This window comes from Marmota marmota, unplaced genomic scaffold (genome assembly GCF_001458135.2).
Source record: "Marmota marmota marmota unplaced genomic scaffold, marMar, whole genome shotgun sequence".
In the NCBI taxonomy this organism is placed as follows: Eukaryota; Metazoa; Chordata; class Mammalia; order Rodentia; family Sciuridae; genus Marmota; species Marmota marmota.
Genome location: NW_025999968.1, coordinates 24219664 through 24233278, shown reverse-complemented (window position 1 = coordinate 24233278; position 13615 = coordinate 24219664). Strand labels below are relative to the sequence as shown.

The window sequence follows — 13615 nt, the reverse complement described above, 5'->3', positions numbered from 1 at the left end:
TGGGTTTATAGATATTCAGTATTGTGTCATTTAGTACATTTGAATTGACATTGAATGGTATTTATACTTCCTGTGGAAGGAGAGATCCTCTTATCAGACCCCCCAAAATTTGTTTAACAGTGTTTTTAAATGTGTTTCTTTTTCTTTAGTTGGCTGGGGAACCCCCAAAGTCACTAGACTTCCAAAACTTGAGCCTCTTGGTGAAACACGTCATAATGGTAATGCAAAAGGATCAGTTTTCAGATATCATCTGTTCATATTGCATTCACTTTTCTTTACCTCATAACTTCAACAAGCTTAATATTTTATTTTTGGAAACCTTTCAAACAAACTGCCATACTTTTTTATTATACTTTTCCCTTTTTTTTTTTTTTTTTAATTCACTCTGCATCTATGTAATTTGATTTTTGTTTACCTTGGAATACAAAGGTAAAAGGAATCATACTTCTGTTTATTCATGATATACCAATAGTTATGGAAAGGAAAATTTTTTAAAACAACTTTAATGTGACACAGTACAATTAAACTCATGGTGTTTTAAAAAAAAAAAAAAAAGCCGTACTGTTCTATAAATATACAGTAGGCTCTTTGATAATGCCATATAATTTTTTTTCTTTGTTTTCTGAATAAGACACCTCGCTGCTGAATATTAAAATTTTGAAGAGAGATCAACACAGTCTATAAAATCAGAAATCAAGTCAGTAAACCAAATAAAGTTCAGCTAAATGAAGAGAAAGTCACCAAAGGCTTTATTGGAAAAAATAATTTTCTTCAATGAGATTAACATTAACTAATAGTCTTTATAGCATTAGAATTCCTGGAAGCAAAAACTAGAGAAAGGACCAGTTGTAGATAGTAGAGAACCTAGGGAGAGGAAGTTGCAGATCATCAGCTAGATTTTTTTCAATAAGATATTTTTAGAATGCAAAAGAATATTTATACATAATTGTAGCTCACTAAATTTGTTCAATCAGAATATCCAGTTCCCTTTCTGATAACTCTGTTTGATGATTCTTGATGACTCTCTGACCCACTATAAAACTGTATTTCATAAGGAGAGTACATACCAGAAGAAATTGTAAGTTCAGTTGTCAGAAAAGCATTACCATAAAATTTGATATTATATCAAAATATATTAAATATTTTATTCAAAATATATGAATATAATGTGCTATTTGCTTTCTCTTTCAGAATACTATATAGGTCAATAATTAAATATTTCCTAATAATAAAAATTGGAAGGTTTAGTTTTATATTTTTAAAAACAGAAATTGTTTTAGATTATTTGAAAAGTATTGTTGTTTCAGTGGAATCACATATGTCTGTTTGGTTTACTAATTTTAATATCATGATGTTTTTAGTGATTAAATCAGGTTAATTACTGCTATTATACAATTCTTTATGTACATTAGAATATGTGATCAGTTTAAATATTAATATTAGAAAAACTGTAATATCAATGTTTATATATATATATATATACACACACACACACACATACACACACACACACAATTCTTGTAAGATAGATATTTGTTCCCATACTGAATTCATCATTCAACAAAAACCTGTTTTGTATTTGACACCAGCCAACATGTTTGTAATACCAATGAATAAGAAACATATACTGCCTTTATGGAGATCTCTGTGTAAGAGAGAAGATACTTCAGCATTCTTAGTATATGACAATATGTTCTGTGGTTCAGCATTATTATGCACAGACTGCATCAGAAGTTAGGGAAAGTGGCATTAGAACTGGGTCTTCAGAGCGATAAGATTAAGAAGCAGAAGAAAGAGACTGTCAAGAGATGGAGAGCCAGGATTGTGGCTCAGTAGTAGAACACTTGCCTAGCATGAGTGAGGCTCTGGGTTCGATCCCCAGTACCACATAAAAATAAACAAATAAAATAAAGGTGTTGTGTCCATCTACAACTAAAAAATAAAAATAGAGATGGAGGAAAGAACATGGTTTATTTGGAAAATAGTTTGTGACTGGAGCTTAAGTTTATGCATAGAATAGGTAAAAAAGAGAAAATGTTAAAATTACAGAGAACATTCAAAATGGAATTCTGGCTTAGGACTAGATGATGAAGATCTTATATGTTAAGATACCTGGACTTGCTTTAATTTTTAAGAGATAATATTCATTTTTAGCATGGGAATAGTAATTTTAGATTTGATACTTGTTTTTCTAACAATTTTTGTCACAGTGTATGGAATACAGAAACAATTTCTATTAATATGTATCAAGTATAAACTTGATTATCACTACTTGAATCTCAGGAGGTTGTTACAGTGATCAAAGTAATAAATAAGGAATGGAAATTGAAATGAAGAATAAAAGGTGTATTTGTAAAGAATACTTTAATAATTATAAGAAGTAATATTTGATGAATGGAGGTATGGGTTGAGGGCAAGAGAATAGAGTATAATTTGACTCAAGGGGATATAAGGTTGGTGATATGGCTGACATTAAAAATATATCAAGAGAAAGGAAATCTTTTTTTAGAGAGACATATAGAGATAGACAAATACAGACATAGGCTTATCTGTTCGGACATGTCTAAAGGCCAGTATAAAGTAAGATTATGGAGTTTAGGAGAAAAGTGATTCATATGGGGGAGTTGGGGAGAATATGTAGGTAGGTTTTTTTCCCCCCAGCTGTCTTTATACAATAGGAGTACTTTGTACATAACAGATACTCTGTAATTGTTTCTGAATGAATGTGATTGAGGGAATGATGGTTTGCTATTTGTGAGAAAAAGAATGTCTAATGAGAGACTAAAAATTGATAGTGGTATTCAGAGTAAGCAATACAATTAAGAAAAACTGGAGAAAGAGATTGAAAACGGGCTAAGAAGGGTCTCCCTCCTGCCCCTCACTTAAATCAGAACTACTTGGAAAGAATTATAGTGAGTTAGTTAAGTTTAAGGCCACTATATTCTAATAGTTTTAGTTAGTTTTCAGTTTGTCAAATGTTTGCTTCCCAGTGGAGAAGATATTTTATATCTTCACGTGTTAAGTTTAGATACATTTCTGTGCCTTTATATCTAGAAGTATTTTGACAAAAGGTTTATGACAAGTAGACAAAAAGTGCATAATCAACTAGAGTGGATAGTAAAATAATTAATAATTGATCCCAGCAGCTTAGGAGGGTGAGGCATGAATTCAAAGCAAGCCTCAGCAAAAGCAAAGGCACTAAGCAACTCAATGAGACCCTGCTTCTAAATAAAATACAAAATAGGGCTAATGATGTGGCTCAGTGATTGAGTGCCCCTAAGTTCAATCCCTTGTACCAAAAAAAAAAAAAAAAAATTAATAATTGAGCATCTATGATACTGTTTTAATTATAGAAAAAATGACAAAACTATGTATACCATGTACGTACCATTGTACTTAAGAAAATTTAATTCCCCCCAAGTAAACTTTTAAGATGGGCAACAGTATCCCAGTTTTTAGCATGAGGAATATTACGTAGCTAATAACTGGCAGAACCAGGATTTGAACTTAGGAGTGACCAGCCTTGAAACTCATACCTTTAACTCATAACCTAAGTTATACTGTTATATAATATTTGCTAAAGCATGCTTTCAGTTTAATATTTTGCTTTGAAATCATGTTTTTTTAAAATTTTTTTTTGGTAATGGAGATTGAACCCAGGAGCACTTAAACACTGAGCCACATCCTTACCCGCCAACTCCTGCCTTTTTTTTTTTTTTTTTTTTGAGACATGGTCTCACTAAGTTTTTTAGGGCCTCATTAAGTTGCTGAGACTGACCTCGAACTTGCAATCCTCCTGTCTCAGTCTCCTGAGATGCTGAGATTGTAAGTGTATGCTAACACACCCAGCTGAATTTATACTTGATTTAAAAAATTCTGTGTATGTGTATGTGTAGTGATCTTAATCACCTATGCTTCTAGAAAAAAAAAAAGTTAATAGGCCAGAAAGAACTTAACTGAGAGTTATATATGCCATTAAATTTATAAGCCAATTATTATAATTAAGGAATTGAAATTTATGAAGGGCACATTTTTTTGTGTAAAATATGCACCAAATCACTGAATTGTATTGAAGTATTATTATAAAAGAGTTCAATTTGATTCTCCTAAATTACATAGAAATAACAGTCTCTGGATAAGAACATGTGTACAGATGCTAATTTACCAGGCTCTTACTAGCAGGTTCTATAGATTTTGAATTTTTTATGTTTGTTCTGTTCTTATGTGGATGTGTAATTGGAAAGAAAAATAATAATAAATGTAACCATTTAGTGCAGGTTTTTACTAAGTCTATTAGAAGTTACCCTGGTTGTTATGTTTTGAATTTATTCTGTTTTTTTATACATTCTGGGTTTTGTTTTGTTTTGCTTTTTTTTTTCTCTGCCTTCCCATCTATCACCTCACTTGACAAGTCAGTGTGTCTTGTTTTTTAAAATGAATTCATTAAAAAATGATGAACTGTGTCAAAAACTGATGATTATAACTGTTTTGTGTCCGTGGTTACCCTTCTTTATGTAGATTTCTATGGGAAGCCGCTGCCTCCGTTAACTGTGCGACAGAGACCTAACGGTGATGCTCATGATGTGATCTCATAACCATGTCATATGGATTGGTACTCTTACTCTCAGCAAAGTGAAATGGACCTCTTCTCAGAAAAAAAAAAAATCCTTTGAGCATTGATGACTGGGGCAATAAAATCATAATGATTTTAGTGAGGAGATTAATAGCCCAAGGACCTGATCTGATAATTAACTTCTCCATATTCTTCATGCAAAATGACCAGTGGATGGGATGAACAACATTTGGAGCATGTTAACAAGATTTAGTGTTGACTCCTTGGGTTTTATATCCTCACTCATGGGCAAATTCCTGAAGGAAAACTTCTTCAGAAATAGAGCCAATGGACTCTACATACTTTATTATTTGTTTAATAGTCCGTATTTCTATATATTAAACATTTTTGTAAGATACATGGGCATGGAAGGGAAACTCCTGGGAATTTATAAACTAAATTTTTAACTTTTTGTATTTTTCTAAAATTTTTGTTTAATTACTATTATCTTGATTGTGCACTTTTCTACAGATTTTTAAAATTTGTTTGTGGAAGATAAAAGTTAAATTACTTGACAGACATGAACTATACAAACAATATATTTATATGACTTAAATTTTTGTAATAGCATTTTTCTAGCCTATAAATCCTAATTTGACTTTATTTTAAAATAATACCTACCTTTTTAAAAAGCAGATATCAAATCTTTATTCTACCAAATTATGTGATTTGAAAGCATTATTCAACGAAAGTGTTCTATTTTATTGTTTTTGTGTTCTTTGATGATAATCTCAATAAATGAGACATAAAATATCTTTATTATCCTATTTTTTTAAGTAATAAAAATGTTCTATGAGATATTATTAAAAGTCCCAAGAAAACCCTGTTTTAAAGGTCAGGACACTTTCAGAGATCAAGGTGTGATCCCTGTTAGGACTGTTCTGTCAGAAGCCACATGAATCTTTTAGGGTATTACAATTCTTTCATCCCTTGAAATTAGAGGCAAAAAACTGAAAGAAGCTACTGTAGTTACAGAGACTTATATTTAACAACAAATAACTTGGGTGCTAAAGCAATACAAATTAAAATGTTGGCTCAAATACTGTTGTAAAGAAATGATTCCAAAATATTTCTCAATTTAAAATTTACTTCTCTTGCACTCATAGGATTCTGTCTGTCATTTAGACAAACTGTTAGATATGTATTTTCAGTAAAGGAGTCCTAATTTTCACTTAACTGAAAGCATGCCTTTATATTAAGGTGAAAATAACACAAATAATAATTTCAATACAACCTAGTTAAGACTATTGGGTTTGGTACCTGTACTGACAACAGACATATACTGGTATCTAATAACAACATAAATAAGTATGCCTAAGTCAGTTTAATATAACTATTTACTTTAAGAATTTTGCTTTGAAGCATCACATTTTATTCACATTTTTAACTTCACTGAACTTTTATTATGGTCACTTATTAATCAGAATGCATCAGCATGGCACAGATTCTTGGAGTTGGTACATGGATCTACCTAGCACCTGAATAAGAAAAAAGCATTCTACTTCAGATATAAAATTCATAACAATCTGAATTTGATAGGTGACTAAAATATGAGGAAAAGCATCACAGTAAGACAGCATGTAAATTTTGAAATTAATTTTATAGGAAAAAATTGCTTACATTTTTGTTCCTTTTGTAACATTTACTTTTATTCATTTTTAAAGCTAAACTCAAACTTTTGCTATATTTTTAATATTCATTTATTTGAGAGTAAAGATAGATTTTTAAAATTTTTATCCTACCAATGTTTACTGGTAGAATACAGTAATTGCTGACTCCATTTTGTAAAACTAAAAATGATTTTAAGATTAAAGTAGCATAAAATGGGATTAATATTTCATATAGCTCCTTCAAAAGTTAGTTTTCTTAAAGCATTCTAAAATACTTTAAAAGATGTTTTGTAAATCCAGGTGGATTTTAATAATTAAATGCTATTTTGTTATATGCTGCATTTTTATTCTTAAATCACCATTAATTATGACATTTTCACCCAATAAAATTAATTTATATTCTGTTTTCTCTTGATTTTGGTGAATATAAGTGATTTTTTTGGATAATAAAATAAGTAAATGTTTTTCAAATATGATTATTGAAAAAGTTTAAATCAGTAGATTAAAATAATGGACTTTGTTATTTTACACGAAAACATTTTTCTCTGCAAGTTTTTATATATTTGAGATCTAATGTTATTTTTAAAAGCAGCTAAATAAAGAATCAAAGCACCGTATGATTCTAGATTATTCAGTGTCTTTGGTTCCAGCTACTAGCCCACAGATATAATTTTACTTATTTAAAATAATTCCATGTGCTTTTCTTGGAAATTCCATATGTATATGGAATATTTTATATTACATATAATTGATGCCAAGTGTCAAGCTATGGATAGAAACTGCATTAGAGAAACAATGTTGCTAAAACAAAGTAGTGAAGTAATTTTTTAGAGTTATTGGTAGAATGTTTTCCTTAAACTTTTTAATGATTTTGGTAATTTTATTTTTATAATGGAAGCAAATTGATAATTTTGTATAAATTATTTAACTGCCATGTTTTCTTCTAGTTGAAAATCAAATGCTCTTTTAAACAACAAATGAAATTCCAGAATTTACTTAATATGTTAAATTCCTTGCACATAGCCTAGAAAAGATCACCTGTTTAAAACACCTGTATATTTGCAGCTGCTTTTACTAAATGTTCCCTTACTATGACAACATTTTGATTTGGTACTATTTGATATGCCACGCTACTCATGGTATACTCATTCCAATTAAATCCATGATTCCAGGTGGCAAAATCTTTTCAAAAGTAAAACTGCTTTTATAAATAAAGATGTACATTATAAATTTTATCACTCTTGTCTTAATATTGATTATTTAAGTTTTTGGGAAATACAGTCCAGCTGATCCAAAGAACAAATTCAGATATCTCAAAACCTAGATTAGAATATGGCATAGGTTATTAAAACAGCAATTATTCTTTAATTTTTTAGAAACCAAATAATAAAATCTCATTTAGGAAGTAAAAAAATGAATTTCCTTTAAATAAACAGATCTGATTTTATTTAAAGAAAAAATTGGAAAAATAATCATTTGCTTCCTTATGGCTTAGATTGTAAATTCCTTTTGTTCACTGATGAGGAAACAGAATTTAAGAAGTGAATCAGTGGTCTCAAAACTTATATAATAGCATCCTATACATTTTTAATGTGCCTTTATGTTTCAGTCATATTAGTTTGCTAGGGCTGCCAGAAGTACCACACACAGTGTGACCTCTTAAACAAAATAAATTTATTTTCTTACTGTTCTGGAGTAGGGAGATCAAGGTCCATGTTGTGGACAAGTTTCCTTTTTCCTAAGGCCTCTTGCCTGCCTTTGAGGTAACAGCCAACTTGCTGTGTCCTCACATGGCCTTTTCTCAGTACTCTTGCCCCTAGTGTCTCTCAGTTTGTCCAATTTTTCTCTTTTTATAACACCAGTAAGATGGAATTAGGATTCAGCCTTCCAACCTCATTTTCACTCAATCATCTTTTAAAAGGCCTCATCTCCAAATACAGTTACATTCCAAAATATCAGGGATTAGAGCTTCAACATAAATTTTGAGGATACATATTCCAACCTTTATCAGTTACATACATTTCTGATGCACTATTTAAAAATGCATTTTATTTATATACTATATACCCCTCAAAAAGGAAATTAGAAATATTAGATAAAACTTAATAAAAAGAGAAGTCATTATATTTACACTCCAGTTGCAGTGGATTGCCTGCTAGAGTTTATACACACCACTTTGGAGTCCTAAACTAATAAGAATCTTCAGTAGACATGGAAGATTCCTATAATTATGCTCTTTAGCATTGGTCACAGGCATCTCTGTGTTTTTCTGCCTTACATTTTAAGTAGCTAAGGGTTTTCTTAATGTCAGATTGTTTTACTATAGTGCCTGTCCTCACCTCTATATTAATAGGAAGGATTGAGACATGTTTTATGTAAACATGAAAATTCATAAAGCAGCCAGTGTAGGAGATAGTCCAAAAAGTGTACTTATTCAGAAATTGACTTAATGATAAAAAATGCTTAGTTAGATAAAAGTTATTTTCCTGCCTAGAGTTAAGTCCTTACAAATAATATGGATTAGTTATCTAACAGTATCATTAATTTAAAAAAATGTAATTTCTGGTATTTTTTCAGCTCAATTTCCTCGTGTGTTTTTAGTGACTTAAAACAAGTCTTTTTCTAGTAGTTTCTATTAGTCAATGTGGAATTTTGTTTATTATTCAATAGCTATTTGAAGTGGAAGGTAAATGAATTAACATTTCATTTACCATACATAATATTGGGTCTTGGAAAGGGACTTTAATATTAAAGATCAAACTATAAATAGAGGGTGGATGAAACAGAATTGGCTTCCTTCTCTGGGAAGAAATTTATATCTTTGTAATTGAATCAATAACAAACAATGGCTACTGCATAAAAATTTAAAGTTATTTCATATTTAAATTATTGTAGGGTGTACTGGGGGTTGAACTCAGGGGCATTCAACCACTGAGCCACATCCCCCGTCATATTTTTTGTAGAGACAGAGTCTCACTTAGTTGTTTAGCACCTTGCTTTCTGCTGAGGCTCTCTTTGAACTCTTGATTCTCCTGTCTTAATCTTCTGAGCCACAGGGATTACAGGCATGGACCATTGCGCCCGGCTAAAGTTAAATACTTTTAAGAAAAATTAGAAAAGTACTTACTTAGAAGTTGAAGATTCCTACAACTTGCTCATTTCTCTAGCACTGGTCACAGGTGACATGGTTAACATCACTAATATAAATGTAATATTAAAACAGATAAATGAGCATGAGCAGGTAATTTTAAAAAATAGCTAATAAGATTTGAAAACATATCCAAACTAAATACACACTTATAAATTGGATTATCAGAAGTGCAGAAAAAAAATTAAGAGAAAAAAAATGTTCATTTTAAACTCAGAAAATAGAACCATGCTGTCACAAAATGATAGAATGTCCTCTTTTCAGGTATATCAATGTTTCCCTAATAGATATACAGCATATTCAATTCTTATTATCTTAAATCTTTTATATTTCTACATTTCAAATATAATACTCATGTATTAATTCATTAGTTGTAACATTCTGAAAGAATATAGAAAAATAATGTGAAATCTCTGCAAGTAGACTGAAAGGTAGATGTGACTCCCCCAAACATCCAATAAAGGGTATTAACTTCTGAAAACCATGTTTTACCAAACCTAAATTCTAATAGATGTATTTTTAGATTGCTGGGAAACTTGTTTAAATATATTATTTAATATATGTAATATAAATTTAAATATATTAAGCTTCAAATTGCATTAGTTGTACTAACGGACTTACTGCTTATACTCAAAATAATAATTCTTATTAAATATCAGAGACCACACTATTTTCTCCCTGATAAATTGCTGATTGTTGCTACAAGAGAATAATGAAAGTGTACACCAATGGAGTAAATAAACTGCTATTTCTATCAGAATGGGTGTAATAACACCTTACTTGTAAACTCCATTTCTTGTAAAAATGAGTGGCGAGTCTTGTATGGAGGATCACTTTGCCCTCAGGCATTTGATATCAGAACAAGATAACCACAATGATCATGATAGTGGTACTAATACAGAACAGCACCGAACACGTGGGCATTTATGTCGACCAGTCTCTGTGCTAAGCGCCTTATACGCGTATTTCAATTTAATCTTTTTACATGTTCTTTTCTAAAATGGAGAGATTATTCGCATAGGTCATCCTGGGAAAAAAACTATTTCACGACTTAAAGGAGTCATCAAATTTAATTCAGTAGCTAGCTTCGCCCCTAAGGATAAAAGTGTTTACAAAACATAACCCAATAGTGACAGAGATTCAGCCTTTATGGAGCCCACCCACAAAGACAGTTTAGCAGGATGAACTACTTCCTAAACACCAGTCGCCCAACGTCTCTCCCACGGCCGGGTCACGCCCCTGAGCGTCAGTGCAGAACTCTTCCCCGCCCCAGCCAACCAAGCGCAGAGCAATTTCAGGTATGCCTCTCGCGGGAGCTAACCTTGTTGCGAGATTTTGAAAGTGCAGGCGATCTGTGTAATATCGCGAGAATTTAAACGGGAAACGTGAGGACATTAAGGGTTTTGGCTAACCGGAAATCTGGCTGTTTTTTCAGTTGGCTGGAAGCTTTTTCATGTGGAGTGTTGCTGACTCTTTTCTGTAAACTCCCTGCAGGATAATGCTGACTCGGGTGAGGCCCTTGAGCCCTGCTGGGCGCCTCTGGCTGAACCAGACTGTACACTACCAAGGAGGCGAGGGAGGGGGCCGGGATGTGGGAACTTCACCTTTGGCGGTCCCTTGGCGATATTCGGGGTTTTTGGTTCCTTGTCTAGAATCCTGGTAATGTTCAGTGCGTGACTTTTGCACTTACACATTCCCTGTTCGCTCCCAAGGTCCTCGGAGAGGACGTCCCTTCCGAGTAATCTGCAGACTTTTAATACTTGCTCACGTCAAGTTCCCAGCATAATGTAAGCTCCTATAGTGCTGAAACTGTCTTCTATGTTACTGCTGTATCCGGACGCCTAGACAGTGTTACATTTTACTTGGCCCTCTACGAATAAACGAAACAACTGCTGAGTTTCCAGAAAAAACAAAAGGGACATTTTCTTATTTTGAATTAATTCTAAGTGTACGGGAAAATTGCAATGAGTACAGAGTTTTTATGTACCTTTCACGAAGTTCCCCTTGATGCTAACATCTGTGATGGCTTTTAAAAACTAATTTTGTCCTTTAGACATAATTTGTTTAGCACAATTAGATTCTGCTTTAACATTTGCTTCATGATTGGATTACAATTACTTGGGGAAACACTCCTTTAGCATAAATAGGTAAATTTATCAGTAACACGGTTTACAACTCATATATTGTTATAACTCATATATTGCTCCCCCTACAAGAACTAATAATTATCTAAAGATAAAGTGTTCTTATTTTTAGACAGTAAAAAAGATTGTGTTAATATCGAGGTTTAATAAATTTGTAGTATCTTTAATATGTGTCAGCACCTTTTTCTTGTCGTAGTTGAAAGGAAAATCAGAGGGGAAGCTTGCAAAACAGATTTGCAAAGTTGTGTTGGATCATTTTGAAAAGCAGTATTCCAAAGAACTTGAAGATTCCTGGAATACAGTGAGGTTAGTATAATTCATCTCTTGATACTTTATGATTGAGCAGTGGAAGTAAAATATGCAGTATATCTTTTTGGGTGAGGGATGCAGTGAGAATAAAAGATAAAGAAATTTAAACCTGGTTGCACTCTCCTACTGGGACATAGAAAGGAAGAACCAAGAGGAAATAGATAATGAAAAGCAGTGAAAAAAAATTTTGTAGCAATAGTAAAAATTAATATGCCCATATCTTGAACAATTGAATTGATCCAGGAAATAGGACTACCTACAAAATTAGTTATACTGTAACATAAGAACGTTAAAACTTTGAAGTCAACACTGCTTTATCTCAGGAAAAGTCAATTTATTCAGTAGTTTTATTTCTTCCCTGTTACGTCTATGGTTAGCTCTGTTTTGAACATACATACACATGTGCATATATAAATAAAAATTCTTTAAATGTATTATAAAAGCAAACATTTAATGCATAAAAGGAAATGAGAAAAATTGGTTTATATCTTTGGTGAGCTTTGCTGTTGACCAGGATGTTGTTCTATGGGTTGATTCTGAGTGCCTCATACTGTATATTTAATGCCCCAGGAATACGAAGAGTAAGATAGTCATTATGTTCCATTTGCATGTAGTCTAGTGTTCTTAGGGGGAATGAGGTGAGAGGCATGGTTATAGCTATGTACACTGCTAATTGGTAAGTATCATAATAAAAATAGACAGGAGTACCCTGTTTTACCTTTCAAAGCCTGAGAGTGCCAGTGAAAGCCTGAGAAAATGCCAAGTCTTGGTATCTTGGAGGAATTACTTTGGATTAAGGAACCAGACATTTTCAGCTGAGGGGAAAAAGGCAAAAATATTATTATTCAAGGCTGTGGATAGTATCTGGAACTTGATTCAGGCAGTGGTTTCTCATGTTGTCTTATTTCACCTTTTCTTGAATTAATAAGTATATCTTCTTTACAAAGGACAGCTTTAATCATTTTTTTTAAACAAAGATTAAGTCATGGCTAATGAGATAATAATCTGGCATTCTAATATAAGTTTTAAACAAATTAAGCTATTTAGGAATCAGTATAATATGAAAATGTATATATTTGTTTTTATTTCAAAACTGGATTTCAAAATGTGTATTTCCGAGATTAAAGAATGACCAGTGACGATTATAATCAATTCATTAGGCTTCTGGTATACAAAGGTAATCACATGGAATATGCAGACATCTTGCATGCTTATTATATGCCAGACAATACTGACGTAAGTGATCCTTAAACCTATGAGATTTGTTTTTCATTCTTCATCTGATGGTACTGCAGAGTTTAAATAACATGTTCCAATTCATTCAGTTTAAGTAGCAGAATTGGGATTTGTGCTGAGGTTCTCGGACTCAAGACTTCCCCCTGCTAACCTTTAGTCTGCATTTCATATCTGGGATGTAATAGGCATACTTAGATGATTTAAAAAAAAAAAAAAGATTTTTAGAAGTCTTCTGTTGGCCGACTTTTAGTAATCTGGCTACTCGTTCCTTATAATGAGTTATTTTTCTCTTTAGTGTGTTCAGACAGACTTATAAATTATTATTTGACCCTAAACAACATGAGCAATGAACCACAAACACATTTAATTAGCTGTGCCTTCTGCTTCATCCACCTTTTTGTTCAGTTTTCATGGTAAGTTAAGTTTTGCATAAACGTGCTAAATTTGCAGTAGACAAAATAAAGGTTTTCTCAGAAAGTAGTTTGAACATGGAAGATAGCACAGGGAATAAGAAGAGAATCACATATTTTTGTTTAATTGTTTATTTGCAAGAAAT

At 32.0% G+C, this 13615-nt stretch overlaps 2 protein-coding genes across 8 annotated transcripts in view; both read left to right on the top strand.

Moving 5' to 3' along the window:
- The window catches only part of Arl13b (ADP ribosylation factor like GTPase 13B), a 66581-nt gene extending 59124 nt beyond the window's left edge, over nt 1-7457 (top strand). For 2 of the 3 annotated variants that reach the window (XM_048803496.1, XM_015478628.2), the window contains exons 9-10: nt 150-218; nt 4519-7457. In XM_048803496.1, the coding sequence (XP_048659453.1) occupies nt 150-218; nt 4519-4595 (146 nt within the window). In that variant the 3' untranslated portion in view covers nt 4596-7457. The remainder of the gene's footprint in view (nt 1-149; nt 219-4518) is intronic. The other variant, XM_048803494.1, reaches the window with a different exon arrangement.
- A 2905-nt stretch (nt 7458-10362) lies between these two features.
- Nucleotides 10363-13615, top strand: part of Nsun3 (NOP2/Sun RNA methyltransferase 3) — a 71588-nt gene continuing 68335 nt past the window's right edge. The window contains exons 1-3 of one of the 5 annotated variants that reach the window (XM_048803491.1): nt 10379-10880; nt 11083-11157; nt 11711-11820. Coding sequence is in view for 2 of the 5 variants with exons in the window: in XM_048803492.1 (XP_048659449.1) it covers nt 10869-10880; nt 11711-11820 (122 nt within the window). In the remaining 3 variants the exon portion in view is untranslated. Of the gene's footprint in view, nt 11158-11710; nt 11821-13615 lie in introns of all 5 variants that reach the window. The other 4 variants (XM_048803492.1, XM_015478624.2, XM_048803493.1 and 1 more) reach the window with 4 other exon arrangements.